Genomic DNA, 13,724 nt, shown 5'->3' with positions numbered 1-13,724 from the left:
AAGATTCTTTCAAATTCTAAAAATAATCCAAACTTGCTTGAAAACAGGAGAAAGAAAAGAAAAGACATAGTCATATCAACTGTCATTGGAAGTGAAAACTCTTTCCTCCTTCCTTCCTTCCTAAGGCATTCTCTGTAATCAAAATCTCAGATCCTACCAATTTCTTTGAAATAAAAAAACAAACTATAAAAAAATATATATATATATATATAAACCAACATGAAAGTTGGTCAAGAAAGAATTATTTTTTCACAAATTTAAGTTCAGTCCAACTTTTACTTTGATATCTAAGTTTCAAGCATTATAATAAGAAGGAAAATATGACAGAGCATAATCCTGGCCATGAAATAGTATGTTCAAAGAGACTAGGGCTTGGAAACTAGCTCTAATTTTATTCTTTATGATTTATATAAGGAAGTAGTGTGCTACTAAACAAAGAGAAGCTAAAGAAAATAAATGAACCAGGCATGCCCCTGAGCCCTCCACTAGGGTACGTGTGGTAGGAGGATCACTAAGTTAAGGTCATCTTGAGGTACAAAACAAGATTTTTTTTCTCTGAAATGATGAAATGAGAGGCAAGAACATCAATCATTCGTTATAAAAGCTTTCACATCTCATGATGGGTTCCCTTGGCAACAGAGAGTACTGCCATCAGAAGTTTCAAGTGCTGCGGCGGGGATGGGAAATGTCTTCACAGATTCTTCTGTTTAATCACTTAGATGTTAGCTCATGGAGTTCTGCTGGGACCTTTACAAGTTGGGGCCTTGATGTAACAAGTGAATTGCTGAGGGCCTAAAAATTATGACCTGGCTTTCTTTCTTTTCCTTTTCCTGTGAATCCTGGTCAACTCATATGTGAGATAGTAGCTTATGCTCCCTCTCCCATACCTTCCCAGTCCTATGGTCAAAATAAACCCTGCTCCACTAAGTTGCTTCTTATAAGATTTCAGTAATGAGAATAATCACCAGTGCATCAAGGATATATAACTATGAGTCTATTGAAAAACCTGACACATTGACAAGCCCAATTCTTCATACACACCGTCTTTCTTATCTATACACACCTACTATCTAAATAAATTAAATCCACAATCAATACATATCAATTAAAAATTAATGCATATGAATTTATTAAAATATTCTGTATTTTAGAAAACAGAACAATGTTAATTGAAATTAATAAGATGAAAATAGCAAGTAGAACTCATGGTCCTTTTCTTATATCCCCAGTGATCTTCTCTGTAATTGACCATTGAAGAGAAAAACTTTCTCATTTTGAGCAGAATGTGAAAAACTACAAATGATGATTTTAGATTTTTATAAGAAAATACTAAAATTTTTTGAGATCTTTTGATTCTTTTAATTTTTGTCCTATATTATATGCTTTTCCTTAAAATTGTCATCAGATTTTTATACAGATTACTATATATTATAACATCCATTATTATAAAGATGATTTTGTAGATGTAGTATTAAGTTCTTTCTCTCAGATAATTAATCCCAGGCAAAAGAATTTTTTTAATTGCTGGTAGATTCCTTATAATAAGAAACATAAATGCTATTCTGGTATAAACTTCACAGACTATTGACAGAGTGCTTAGAGCAAAGATTACTGAAATATTAATTTCATAATGATATATGAGAGTAAAACCTAATATGACTTAACCCTTAGTAAATTGTTAAATATACAATGTGATATCCCATGTAAGCTCTGAGCTATACTAGATCTATAGGACTTATCTATCTTGCTAATAGAAGCATAGTAAAAATTTTATCATTACATTCCATGTCTTTGCAGCCTACAATATAAATTTAAGAAGCAATAATTATTATTGGCAAGATTCAGGTGCAACACAACATATTATTTTTTCATAATTTTACTTGGATGTATGTAGCAAACGTAAATGGATACTATAGTGAGAATCAGTGACTACTGATATTTTCTTCAACGTTGGCAATTTCCCATATCTATGTTGTTCAATATGGTGGCCACTGGCTATTAAGCATTTGAAAAGTGGCCAGTATCAGTGAAGAAGCGAATCAAAATTTTAGTTAACTGATGTTAAAATAGTCACATATGGCTAGTGGCTATAATGCACAACACAGATTCACAGAGTTTTGTTAGTATAAGTCATTGTTTGGATGTTCCTAGAGAATAGAAGAGAAAATATAACTACAGATCATGTATTTCAATTTCTGTCTTTCACTGTTGTCAGTGACTTCTGTAAGGCAGTATTATACTGTAAAGTAACCAATGTTTTACATAGCACACGAGTAGTGGCATCACCCCTTTACATTTATGCCATCATACCAATTTTTGTAATCAGAAAACTAAGATGATAAACTGAACCAGAATACTTAGCTAGATTAATATGAAATAAGTCAAAAGGAAAAAGAATATCCATTGGTTCAATTTATCTTGGCAGGCAGAGACAGTTGGATACCTAATATCCAATATTTATTTATTAAGTAAAAGAAACCCATATATTATTCAGAATAGACAGCTTTTAAGAGAAGGTCATTGATTTTCTCATTTTGAGTTATAAATATAAAAACACACTCCAATAAAATATTCAACTCTCCCAGGATTCCTGGCAGTTTGGAATAGTTTGGAGTAGGTAGACTTCTGTTTGAGGCTACTAGAAGGTCTTGTTATCCTTCAAAATAGAGTGACCTACTTAGAATATGTTCTTCCTTAGCCCATTTTGTTCATCTTCCATTTAAAACACAGACATGGTGCCTGCAGGCAGAGTAACTGCCTCAATGACATTGGAAAGAAAGCCCATTTGGAAGGTGGCTGAGGGTGGCGAAAAGAATTGGAATATGTGGTGGTTTATGGTATTTTTACAAGTCTGGGATGCATCATTCTAGCTCTTTTTACATTGTGAGAATAATGCTGTCCGATCTAGATAAGCCATTTTCAGTGAGAATTTTGTCATATGTAACCAGTCAAAAGAAAATTGAAGACAGTTGATTGGTGGGGAAAGCCTTTAGCTTCTAAAATTCTTAGAGTTTGAGATATTTAACTGCTTTTTCTAAATGTAGTAAACTTAATCCTCAATGACTTTTCATTTATTGACTAACACCAAAATAAACTGTGCTAAATTTAACAATTAAAATAAACATCCACAATTAAAATAAACAAAGATACCAATATGCCTCTATAACTGACTATTAAACTCCAAATGCTGAGTAAAACCACTGTGTTAATGAAAAGAAAGTAATATCAGGTATTTTCAAAACATATATGTAGTCAGCCTGTTTTTAAAGTGCTTTAAATTCATTTCAAGTGTTAAAACATAAAGATACAAAGCACCAACAGCAAAAAAGAAAAGGCCAAGCAAAGTAGAAAAGTTTCAAAAAAGTGTGCAGTTAATGGGGAAAATAGATTTCATAGCATTATTGCTTTAAAAGATCAAGATTAGAATGATCCAAATATATTTCACAGAACCGTCAGAAATTCTCCTCAAAGGCTTCAATGTACTGAGCAGTTTGTCTACTCTATATTTCTCCTTATTACAATCGACTTGAGGGGGTGTGAACCTTGTCCTTGGTGTGATCACTTCATAATTGAATCTTGAAGAAATTCACACCTTGAAATAGCTGCATGATTTTCATCTTAAAAGTGTCTTGATCCTAAAATAATCTATACGCTCATTTTTAGCAAACATTTTTTTTTTAACTGAAAATCATCCTTAGTGATAGCATCTTGCCTGCATCCATTCTCTCCAATACTGTCATCTGGCCCTCTTCTAGTGTCAAATGCCTATTATGTAATTTTAAAAAAGAAAGAATAAAACTTGTGTAAGCAGAGTAAAAGGGAATTCTGGCATTTCTATCACTCAAATCAATCTATAGAAGATTTTTTATTATGTCCTATGCTATTAAATGACAAAAAGTTTTGCTTTGATCAAATTGCTATAGATTATGTCCTCCTCTCCCTATAATTTAGTACTTTTTATATGGAGGATAAAAGCATGAAGGAGCCAAGTGAAGATTACTCTTTTTTTCTCTATCTTTAAAGTAGAATCAATTTAGTTTCTCTTTAGTAGTCATCCCCTTATCCACAGAAGGCTGTTCTAAGACCCGAAATGTGAGCCTAAAACTGTAGATTTCTTAAACTTTGTAAGTTCCTACCTTTCCTCCATTTTGACTAAGCAGTAATGACATACTATGACTCTCACAATTGCTGCTGAAGGTGAGATAGGAAAACAAGCATGAATTTCATTTGACAATTCCACAGCCTTTTGTTCTTACTGTGAACCATATTAAGCTCATTATGTGATTGTTTTTCTTTCCTTCCTCAAGAAAGAGCTTTCATCTTTGGACTTAAAGACAGCATTGTCTTCACATTTAGATGTTGAAATTGCTAGCATGACTACCTTTGAACGTGAGGATATTTAAGTGAATTGGGGGGGGTTATATAAGGATAAGCACTATGACATCCATAGAGGATCTGATCATCAATATAGTTATCAAAAGACCAACGGGGGTATGTATGAACATATTGGAAAAAGTGATGGCTTACATGCCTTATGTAGAGAAAGATGGCAAGAGATTAATCATGGTACTCAGAACAGTGATTAATTGAGATGTATGAATATTGTAATTTTGAAAATTTTCATTAAAAATGTATATCAGGATCGATATGTAACATAAACTATCTAAAGTAAAAAGATAGATGAGAATTACTAACATATATTCTTTTACTCCAACCCTTCCCATGAATTTTATTTTTTCTAGTTGGACGGTTTACATGTAAGACTAGAGATGGATGTACATAAATTTAGTATTCTGTAATCAAATTAATTACTTCAGTGCTTACTATTCTTCCACAATTAAATGGAAAAATACATAATTACTGATGGAAGAAGGTCATTGGTTAAGTAATAAATAAACTGCTTGGCCTCATAGGTTAAAACATAGGTGGGAGGAGTAAACAGAGCAGAATGCTGGGAGGAAGAGGAAGTGAGCTCATACTCGACAGCTCTGCTCTCTGGAGCAGAGACGCCATGCTCCCCTCTCCCAGGCAGACGCATGCGATGAAGTTCCGACCCAGGATGGACATAGGCTAGAATCTTCCCGGTAAAACTGGTGCTACACAGATGATTAGAAATGGGCTAAATTAGTATGTGAGAATTAGCCTTGAAGAGGCTAGATAGAAATGGGCCAACCAGTGTTTCAATGAATACAGTTTGTGTGTTATTTCGGGGCATAAGCTAGCCAGGCAGCCAGGGTGCTGGGGACGTAGCTCTGCCGCTCCTATTACAACAAATTACAATCAAAATCTTTCGATTCTTGAGATAAATACATCTTTCCTTGAATACATCCTAGGAGATGTATAATTCTTATATTTTATGCTACTTGTTTATGCAGAATATAAAATAAAAAAGAGCCTGAAGGTGTTTCTATATTATTGGGATTAGAGTCAAAGTTATTTTGTAAATTGAATAAAATGATTCTAAGCCGGGCGGTGGTGGCGCATGCCTTTAATCCCAGCACTTGGGAGGCAGAGGCAGGTGGATCTCTGTGAGTTCAAGACCAGCCTGGTCTACAGAGCTAGTTCCAGGACAGGCTCCAAAGCCACAGGGAAACCCTGTCTCGAAAAACCAAAAATAAATAAATAAATAAATAAATAAATAAATAAATAAATAAATAAATGGATTCTAATAAATTTTAAAAATCAAATATTGTTTTAAATAAATTCATAAAAAGCTACATGAAAATAGTTATATCCTCTTCTCTTTCAAAATGCAGGCAACTATGATTATTATGGAAATTATGGCTCAATTACTGAAGTTACTGATAGGTAAAATGATTCATATACAACAGAAAATGTAGTTCTCATTCCCGCAGTACCAAGTGAAAATTATCCAGTTACAAGTGAAAAGAAATACAACTCAGCATCATGTTATATGTGAAAAGAAGTAAAGTAGTTAGCAAAAGAAACTAAATATTAATTCACGTAGTCATTTATTTTAATGGGTAGTTGAGTGAAAAACCCGTAGTTCCTTTTCTTCTCTCTTTTCTTTTCTTTTTTTTCCTTCTCTTTTCTTTCCTGGCAATAATTACTTTTTGCCAATTTCTTTTTCCTTAAAGAGGTTATATTATAAGCAGTTGTTTATAGCTTTTTAAATTTGAATGTCTAAGAATGGATAACACTGAGCTGTGTCACCAAGTGTTCAATAAATAAAAGATGAGTGAAAATGTAGTCTTATATCAAAAGTCCTTAAAGAACAGTTGATATACTTTTTGTGGTGTTTGGGTGTAATTTAGGCTCTTTCACATGTTAGGAAAGTACTCAGTCACTGAGTGGCAGCCCTAGCTTCCTTCCTCTCTCTTTTAAAAAAATACTGTTCCACTATTCACTATTTACCGTAGTCTGAGCAAAAATTTTCTGGATATACACCTATTTTTCTTAAAAAAGCAAGCTATATGAAACCACATGTTTCAAATTCACAAATACAAATGTATCTCTTTGTGTATTTCATTTCAATTCACTGTGAATTTTTATCAAAATACTATCAAGAAATATTGAATTTTGAATATGTATGCATATATACATACATGTATGTACATAATCATATAAAGAAATGTGTGGCTAGATATGCAAAATGCTTCTATTTATAATGGCATATGATTATTGCCTCATTTAATTTGCAGTGGTTCATTACCATCTACAAAGAAATAAAGTTGCATAGCTCTCTTTCCCATTAATTTTTCTTATGTTCCCCTACCTGATTCTAAATTGAGCTGTTAATATGGAGTTTCAAATCTTGATAACAGACATAAAGGATAAAATAACCATGTACCTAACATGACATTAGCTCTGTCTGCCCTAGCATTAAGGGTAAGAAGAACTTTCATCCTAACACTTTGTAACTTCAGTAATAGCCTTAAGGATCTAAAGTTAAGGTGAAACATAAAATCCCAAAAGGCAGGCACTAAAATTTAGGATATAATAACATTATATTCCTTTCAAAACTTAAAGTAGAAAACATTTCATTGCCCTTATTGCTTGTTAATATGGGTTAGGGAATACTCCTTCTTTGAAAATAATAAAAACAATTTGCTATAAAGAGATCCTAGACTCAAGCAAGGAACTTTATAAATAGAATTCACTATTAGCAAAGGCAAACTTTTTTGGGGGGAATCTTGTGGGCATTTCAGTGAAAATATATTTTATTAGCCTTTATTTGAACTCATTTAAACACTACAATTCATTGTTTCTTTGTAATGTTTTGACAGAACATTTCAAAATGTAGTGAACTGAAATACACAAAGACGTGTATTTGCACTTATGACTTTGAAATATGTGGTTTCATATAACTTATTTACCTTGAGGAAAAATATGTATATGACATCATTTTCCATAAAAAGCTTATAATAAAAGATATAGGAGTTGTTTTCCTTTGTATTTGGAACCCGTGATTTTTTTTTTCCACTTAAAGGGTCTTTCCTTTTTTCATCATTATGTTACTGACGTGGATCTTTATACTCTTTAGTGTAGATAATACTGAATTTGGCTCACAATAGCTAAGAAAAGTAAACTTAGTGAATGCAAAGCAGTGATCCAAGGGTAATAAGCTGTCTACTGGAAACATGTTCATTTGTTGGAAGATAATTGAAGCACAAAATTTGCAAGTCTATTTTACCAGACGAGTTACAGTTTTTTTTTTGCAGTTTCTGTGTACACAAGAATAGCACAATTTTGCTGCTTCATAAGATTGTACAAAAAAGAACTTAGATGCTAAAAGATGGAGAACTGTTTTCCTAGAAAGAACACAAACACCTGAATAATCAATACCCTTGCCTAAGGTGACTGTTGTGCAGCATATGAAATCTCTCAGAGACCCACAAGAATAAGCTCCAATCTCAATCAGATTCTTACGATACCAAAATACACATTAAAACCCATAAATGTTATTATTTTGAACTTACAGAAAGTAAAGTATGAGCTTCACTCAAATTCTTCTTTGAAAGGCTGAATTTGTACATAATGAGTCTCTATTCCTCTGAAAGAAAATGGTCTACTTCTTTGTTTGACTTTATCAGTAGAGTTACTTAATGTTTCAAATGGCCACACATTCATTTTTAATTAAGTTGTAATTTTAACTTTCATCTTCATTTGTGTAACATAATTCACTTAGTAAAATTATTTGTATTTCAAATCTCTAGCTGCCCCTCATTTCTAAAGATAAGAATTTAATTTAAAAAACTTATGATAAGGAGCACAAAAGCTTTGTATAAAATATATAATTTTAAAGTTCAAAGTCTAAAGCTACAAAAAGCTAACTCATTCAAATGCTATATCCTTGTAGCAATTCTGAGGCTAATAAATGATTTCAATGAATGATTAAGTTATTATCTGGATCTTATAAATTCATTCCTAATTTCTTCCTGGGCCTTAATGTAGCTTCTCACATCACTGTACCTAACTTCTGGTGCCTTGCACTTACAAATCATAACCCACATCCAAATTGCAATATGCTAAAGTTGGAGCTTTCAAACCACATGTCATTCATATTATCCACCAATCAATCTACTCTTACCAAAACTGAAACCATGGAATTAAATGGTCCAGCAATTTGCACATGGGTAAATGGCCAAGAAGTTATTCTTATTTTGGGTCTGGATGTATCACAGTTGAGGAAGTTAACCATTTGCTATGTAATGAGTACTATCTCTCAATAAACCATATTTGCTCTGCCCTTTAACCTACTCTACATATTCTTATCTTAGGTCAGTGGACTTTGATTATTTATTTATTGCTCAGCATCTTTATATTACCTAATGTCAATAGATTCTAATTTCCTTGAAAGTAAATTACCTCTGGCTAAATGTGAAAGACTTTGGACTTTTAAGGTTCTCTGCTTTTCTCTGTTTAGGTGACTGGTGTGGCCCAATTAACTCAGTTGGAGGTTCCACAGAGTCACAAAGAATGAAGAAAATAATGTATTATAAGGAGATGTAAGTAGTTCCTGGTAGCCAGGTTGTTTTCTTTTTCTAGGCCATATGCCCTTGCCTTTGGGCTAATCCTTTTGTTTATGTTCTCCCATTTAATAAAATAATAATTTCTGTTGCTTGTACTCAAAGGACCGTGAGAAACAACTAACCAAATTATATTTCCTGATATCATGTTCCTGTTTAAAAGCCTTTAAGGATGGTCATCATGTGCCAAGGTTCTCAAAGAAACCTGTTTGTCACAGACCCCCCACTGCTTAGTCTTATTCTTGTCTTTTCAGCCTTATGATTTTTCAATAATAACCTTAATTTCAGGGACATCAAATCACAACTGTGCCGGCAAGTTTCTTTCACTCATCTCTGAAATAATAATTCATTTCTTCTGTTTGTGCTGTCCCTGTTTCCTCTAAATGATTAATTCTCACCTCCTTTTCAATGTTTTGCTTAACTTCTTTAAGAAGTTATTCCCAATTATGTTCTCTATGTTTTCAATTTTCACTAGAATAAATCCTGAGATTATCACCCACATAAACTAAGGGGAATAGAAAACCATATTTAACAATCAGGACTGTGGAACTAGTCCACTCCAGTTTAAATCCAAACACTCTCCCTTTCTTGATTTTGGGCACAGCATTCAACTATGTATTTGTATTCATTTTCTAGAATTATTGCAAACAATAAATACTATACGAAACATATTTAGATCAGTGACTGGCATATTATGAGTGACAAACATGTTGTAGCTATTATTCTAAAATACACCTGTGGTTGTTAGAATGAGATCAGTGCCCATAGGCTTGGTTCCCAGCTGATAGACTGTTGAGAAGGATTAGCAGCTGTGGCCTTGATGGAGTAGGTTTGGTGGTTTGGTCTTGTTGGGAGAATAGTGCTCTTGGGAGTGGGCATTGAAACCCAATCTCTCTCTTTTTCTCCCTTCCTCCCTCCCTCCTTCTCCCTCCCCCCTCTCCTTCTTTCTCTCTTCTCTCTGCCTGCTGCCTATAGATCAGGATATGAAGCTCTCAGCTCCAATACCATGCCTCCTTGTTTCTCACCATGATGATAATGGATTAACTCTTTGAAACTGTAAGCAAGCCTCCAGTTAAATGCTTTATTTTCTTAGAGTTGACTTGTTCATGGTGTCTCTTCACTTTAATAGAAAGGTAGGTAAACAATAACCTTACAGTATTATTTTTTATTTCAACCTTTTAAATCTACACTTTATTATATGTTATGAGAACTATCGTAACAGCTCAATAAAATTATATTAAAGTAACATATGAATAAATGTTTCTCTACAGAGTACTACAGCTTAAAAACGCTTTTTGGAATGTTGCCTCATTTCTCACACATAAACTATTAATGGTGGTTATGTTTGTTTAAAAATTATATAATTAAGTTCTTTATTTTCTAGTATAATAAAATCCTAGAATTCACAATTCACATCTCCTTATTGGTCCCTCTCTCATATATATATATATATATATATATATATATATATATATATATATATATATACAGAGAGACACATGCATAGCGTATGTATGCACATACACTACTTAGAGTGTTTTTCTTTGCTAAAAAGGAGTAAATATATGAAATGCAAAAATTAAAATTGTATATATAAATTATTTTTAAAACAAAAAATGAAGCAAGAAAAATATCCTTACTATTTATCCAGAAAAGGATAACATTGGGCATCTTTCTCATGCTCTCTACTCTATTTCTGTGAGAACTTGTCTAAATTACCTCTTGGACTACATTTATATATCTTTTTGAAGAGTACTGAGTTAAGAGATCCCTCTAGAAAAGACTAATTCTTTTGGATAACACTGAATAATATTCTCAAAAAGTTGGGTTCACGAACCCATCACAAATCACTTAAATTTCTTTTGCCCACTACCACAAAGGAACAGACTTTTACATGAAGCTATAGTGTCAGTAACATGATTCAAAAAACACAAATATGAAGCTTTCTAGAGTTTGCCATAAAAACTAATATTTATTCCTAAGAGTAGTTTAATATTCAAAGTAATCAATGCAAAGATGGAAACATTTTTCATACACTATCCAATATAATTTCCATTGCAAACTGTATAGTTCATAGTCATAGCTACATCTCACACTTAGGCAATCTGAAGTTTAGGGACGTAGAATAACTTACCACAGTTTTTACAGCTTTGCCACTTAGGTCAAAGTTCCAAAGTCAGCACTTTAAGCATCATAGCATACTACTTTTAATAAATGATATTACTTGAAGTGCCAATACAATGATATGAGTTTTGATATAATATTTTTTTCCTGTATCATCCCAGTACAGATGCAAAATGATCAGTAATGGGTCTGACCTAGATTATGTATAAAGATACATATAAACCAGTAGATTGTGACTTAAGTTACAGTTATTAATACAAATAGTATACATATCAAGGAAGAATACAGGTGTAAGATTCAGACAATAATCAGATTACTTCTGATATCTGCTAGGTGTACGGGACACCTATGAGTCTCAGGTCCTTTTTCTGGAAGATAAAGGTGGGTACAAATAAATGTTACAAAAATGTGTAAATTCATATGTATAATAATAAAATCTTTTATTATGTAAGTATCTATAATTATATGGTAAACGTGAATAGAGTTGCCTTTTATGGGCTCTGCATTCACAAAGATGAGGTGAATGACTTGACTATGGTCATGTCATTTGTAATCAACTAGAAAAGCCCACAATTGTGTTCTTAAGAGTACAAGGTACTTTTTAAAAATTGTTTTGTTTTGATATTGCTAGGTCTTCTATACAACAGAGGCTGGCCTTGAACTCAGAATCTTCCTGTGACTATTAACCACCACATCAGCTTCAAGGTAGTTTAAACGCTACTTGTTTCTTAATCATCAAGTTCATTTTATTGTTCCCCTATTTCTGGCTTGCTCCTTCCTTGACTTTCAAAAGAAAGAAAACAATTCTGTAACATCCAAACACATTCAGTACAATTTATTGTTTCTTTAGAAGTTCTTCAGTGCTTTTATAAGTGAAATGAGTACCATGTATAAAACTTTCAAAATTGCATTTTGCACCCACAGAAAAAGAAAAGACAGATAGCATAGTTGTAGCATCTAGGTAAAGCACATTTATAGCAATGAATTCTTGAGTTTCTAATTGATTGGGTAATTTCAGTAAATGATTTTCAATGATGGTGAGAAATGAGATGCTGAATTATTAAAGCTTGCTTATTTGAATATGGGGAAGCATAAAACCTAATACTGAGATCCAGGTTATTTAAAATATGTTGTACTTTGTTACTTGTCTTATTTATTTCTAACTCTCAATTATCCTTATGACTCGAGGTAGAATACTGGTACAGGCAATTCAGAGAAGTGGATAATAAGCAAGTCCCAGATTATTATCTCTATCTTTGTAATATGTTATGACTGCACAGTGCCAAAACAAATAGTTTAAATGTAACCAGCTCAATTGAGCAAATTATTTTGTAGTAAAGATAAAAAAAAACAATTATTTACATAATTTAACGGAACCACCTATACTTATAAGGTTTATATGTTTGGACCTCATTTCTCCTTTCCCCATTTAAATTATGACTCCTTCAGACAATTAATTCATGCCTTTGATCGTATTTAGGTTGTCAGGGTAGAGCGTGGAGCGTGTTTGCAAACAGAAAATAAGGTAGCCTAAAAACTGGTGGTAAGTCATAAAGGAGAGGGACATGTCAAGTGAAAATGTGCACTTTAAAGAAAAATCTCTTACAGATTTTCTACTTATTGTTTTTATCCATACCTTTTGTTTGATGATCATCTCATTGATGTCCTCGAGATCACCCACCATCACTCTCTGTGATTTTATAACTCGATCAAGCAAAGAAAGCCATTCTGTAAGTTCTGTCCAAGCTCGGTTGAAGTCTGCCAGAGCAGGTACCTCCAACAGCAAAGAAGATGGCATTTCTAGTTTGGAGATGACAGTTTCCTTGGTAACCACAGACTGTGTCACTAGAGTAACAGTCTGACCAGGAGCTAGTGTTTTTGAAAGAAGGAAGAAAAGAAGAGAGAAAATTTGAGAAACATGCAAACAAGCCACTTTCAGTAACAATAAAGAAATATTAGTTGATAGCCAACAGTTTGAGTCAAGACATCTCACAATGTATCTAGCAATGCGGATACTTTATAGAGTATATATCAGAAAACATTTAAATGTTTAATAATCTTTAAAATTTTTTAAACTTATTTTCATGCTTTAAAAATTTATTTTTTTCAGTAAGAATTATATAGTTTGTGAAGTTTATAAACAAAACTATTGAGAAATTTCTAGGTAAGACTTATTTATTGACCATTCAAAGAAGAAAATAAAAAACTAAAGATTGTATAAGGTCATATTTCTGATTTCAGATTTTCTTGAATAATAAAAGTATTTAGTCGGAAGAAACTCTCTGCATCTTACAGTGGGGACACTTCACATTTTTTTTTTAAATTTATTTATTTATTAAGGATTTCTGCCCCCTCCCCGCTACCGCCTCCCACCTCCCTCCCCCTCCCCCGATCAAGTCCCTCTCCCTGGTCAGCTTGAAGAGCAATCAGGGTTCTCCGACCTGTGGGAAGTCCAAGGACCGCCCACCTTCATCCAGGTTCAGCAAGTTGAGCATCCAAACTGCCTAGGCTCCCCCAAAGCCACATTTTATCTTCTGGTTTGGCAATAAAGTAGTAGATAATAGCGAAGAAAAAGCAAGGTCTATAATTTTTTTTTTTTTTTGGTTTTTT

The 13,724-nt window shown here is 32.9% G+C and overlaps 1 protein-coding gene across 1 annotated transcript in view; it reads right to left on the bottom strand.

The window, feature by feature from the left end:
* Positions 1–13,724, bottom strand: part of Dmd (dystrophin) — a 1,456,297-nt gene that overhangs the window by 643,427 nt on the left and 799,146 nt on the right. The window contains exon 38 of the mRNA XM_026777353.1: positions 12,751–12,983. Coding sequence (XP_026633154.1) covers positions 12,751–12,983 — 233 coding nt within the window. The remainder of the gene's footprint in view (positions 1–12,750; positions 12,984–13,724) is intronic.

This window comes from Microtus ochrogaster, unplaced genomic scaffold (assembly GCF_000317375.1).
Source record: "Microtus ochrogaster isolate Prairie Vole_2 unplaced genomic scaffold, MicOch1.0 UNK58, whole genome shotgun sequence".
Taxonomy (NCBI): Eukaryota; Metazoa; Chordata; class Mammalia; order Rodentia; family Cricetidae; genus Microtus; species Microtus ochrogaster.
Note: the sequence above shows the minus strand (reverse complement) of the source record. Positions and strands in the feature narration are given on the sequence as shown.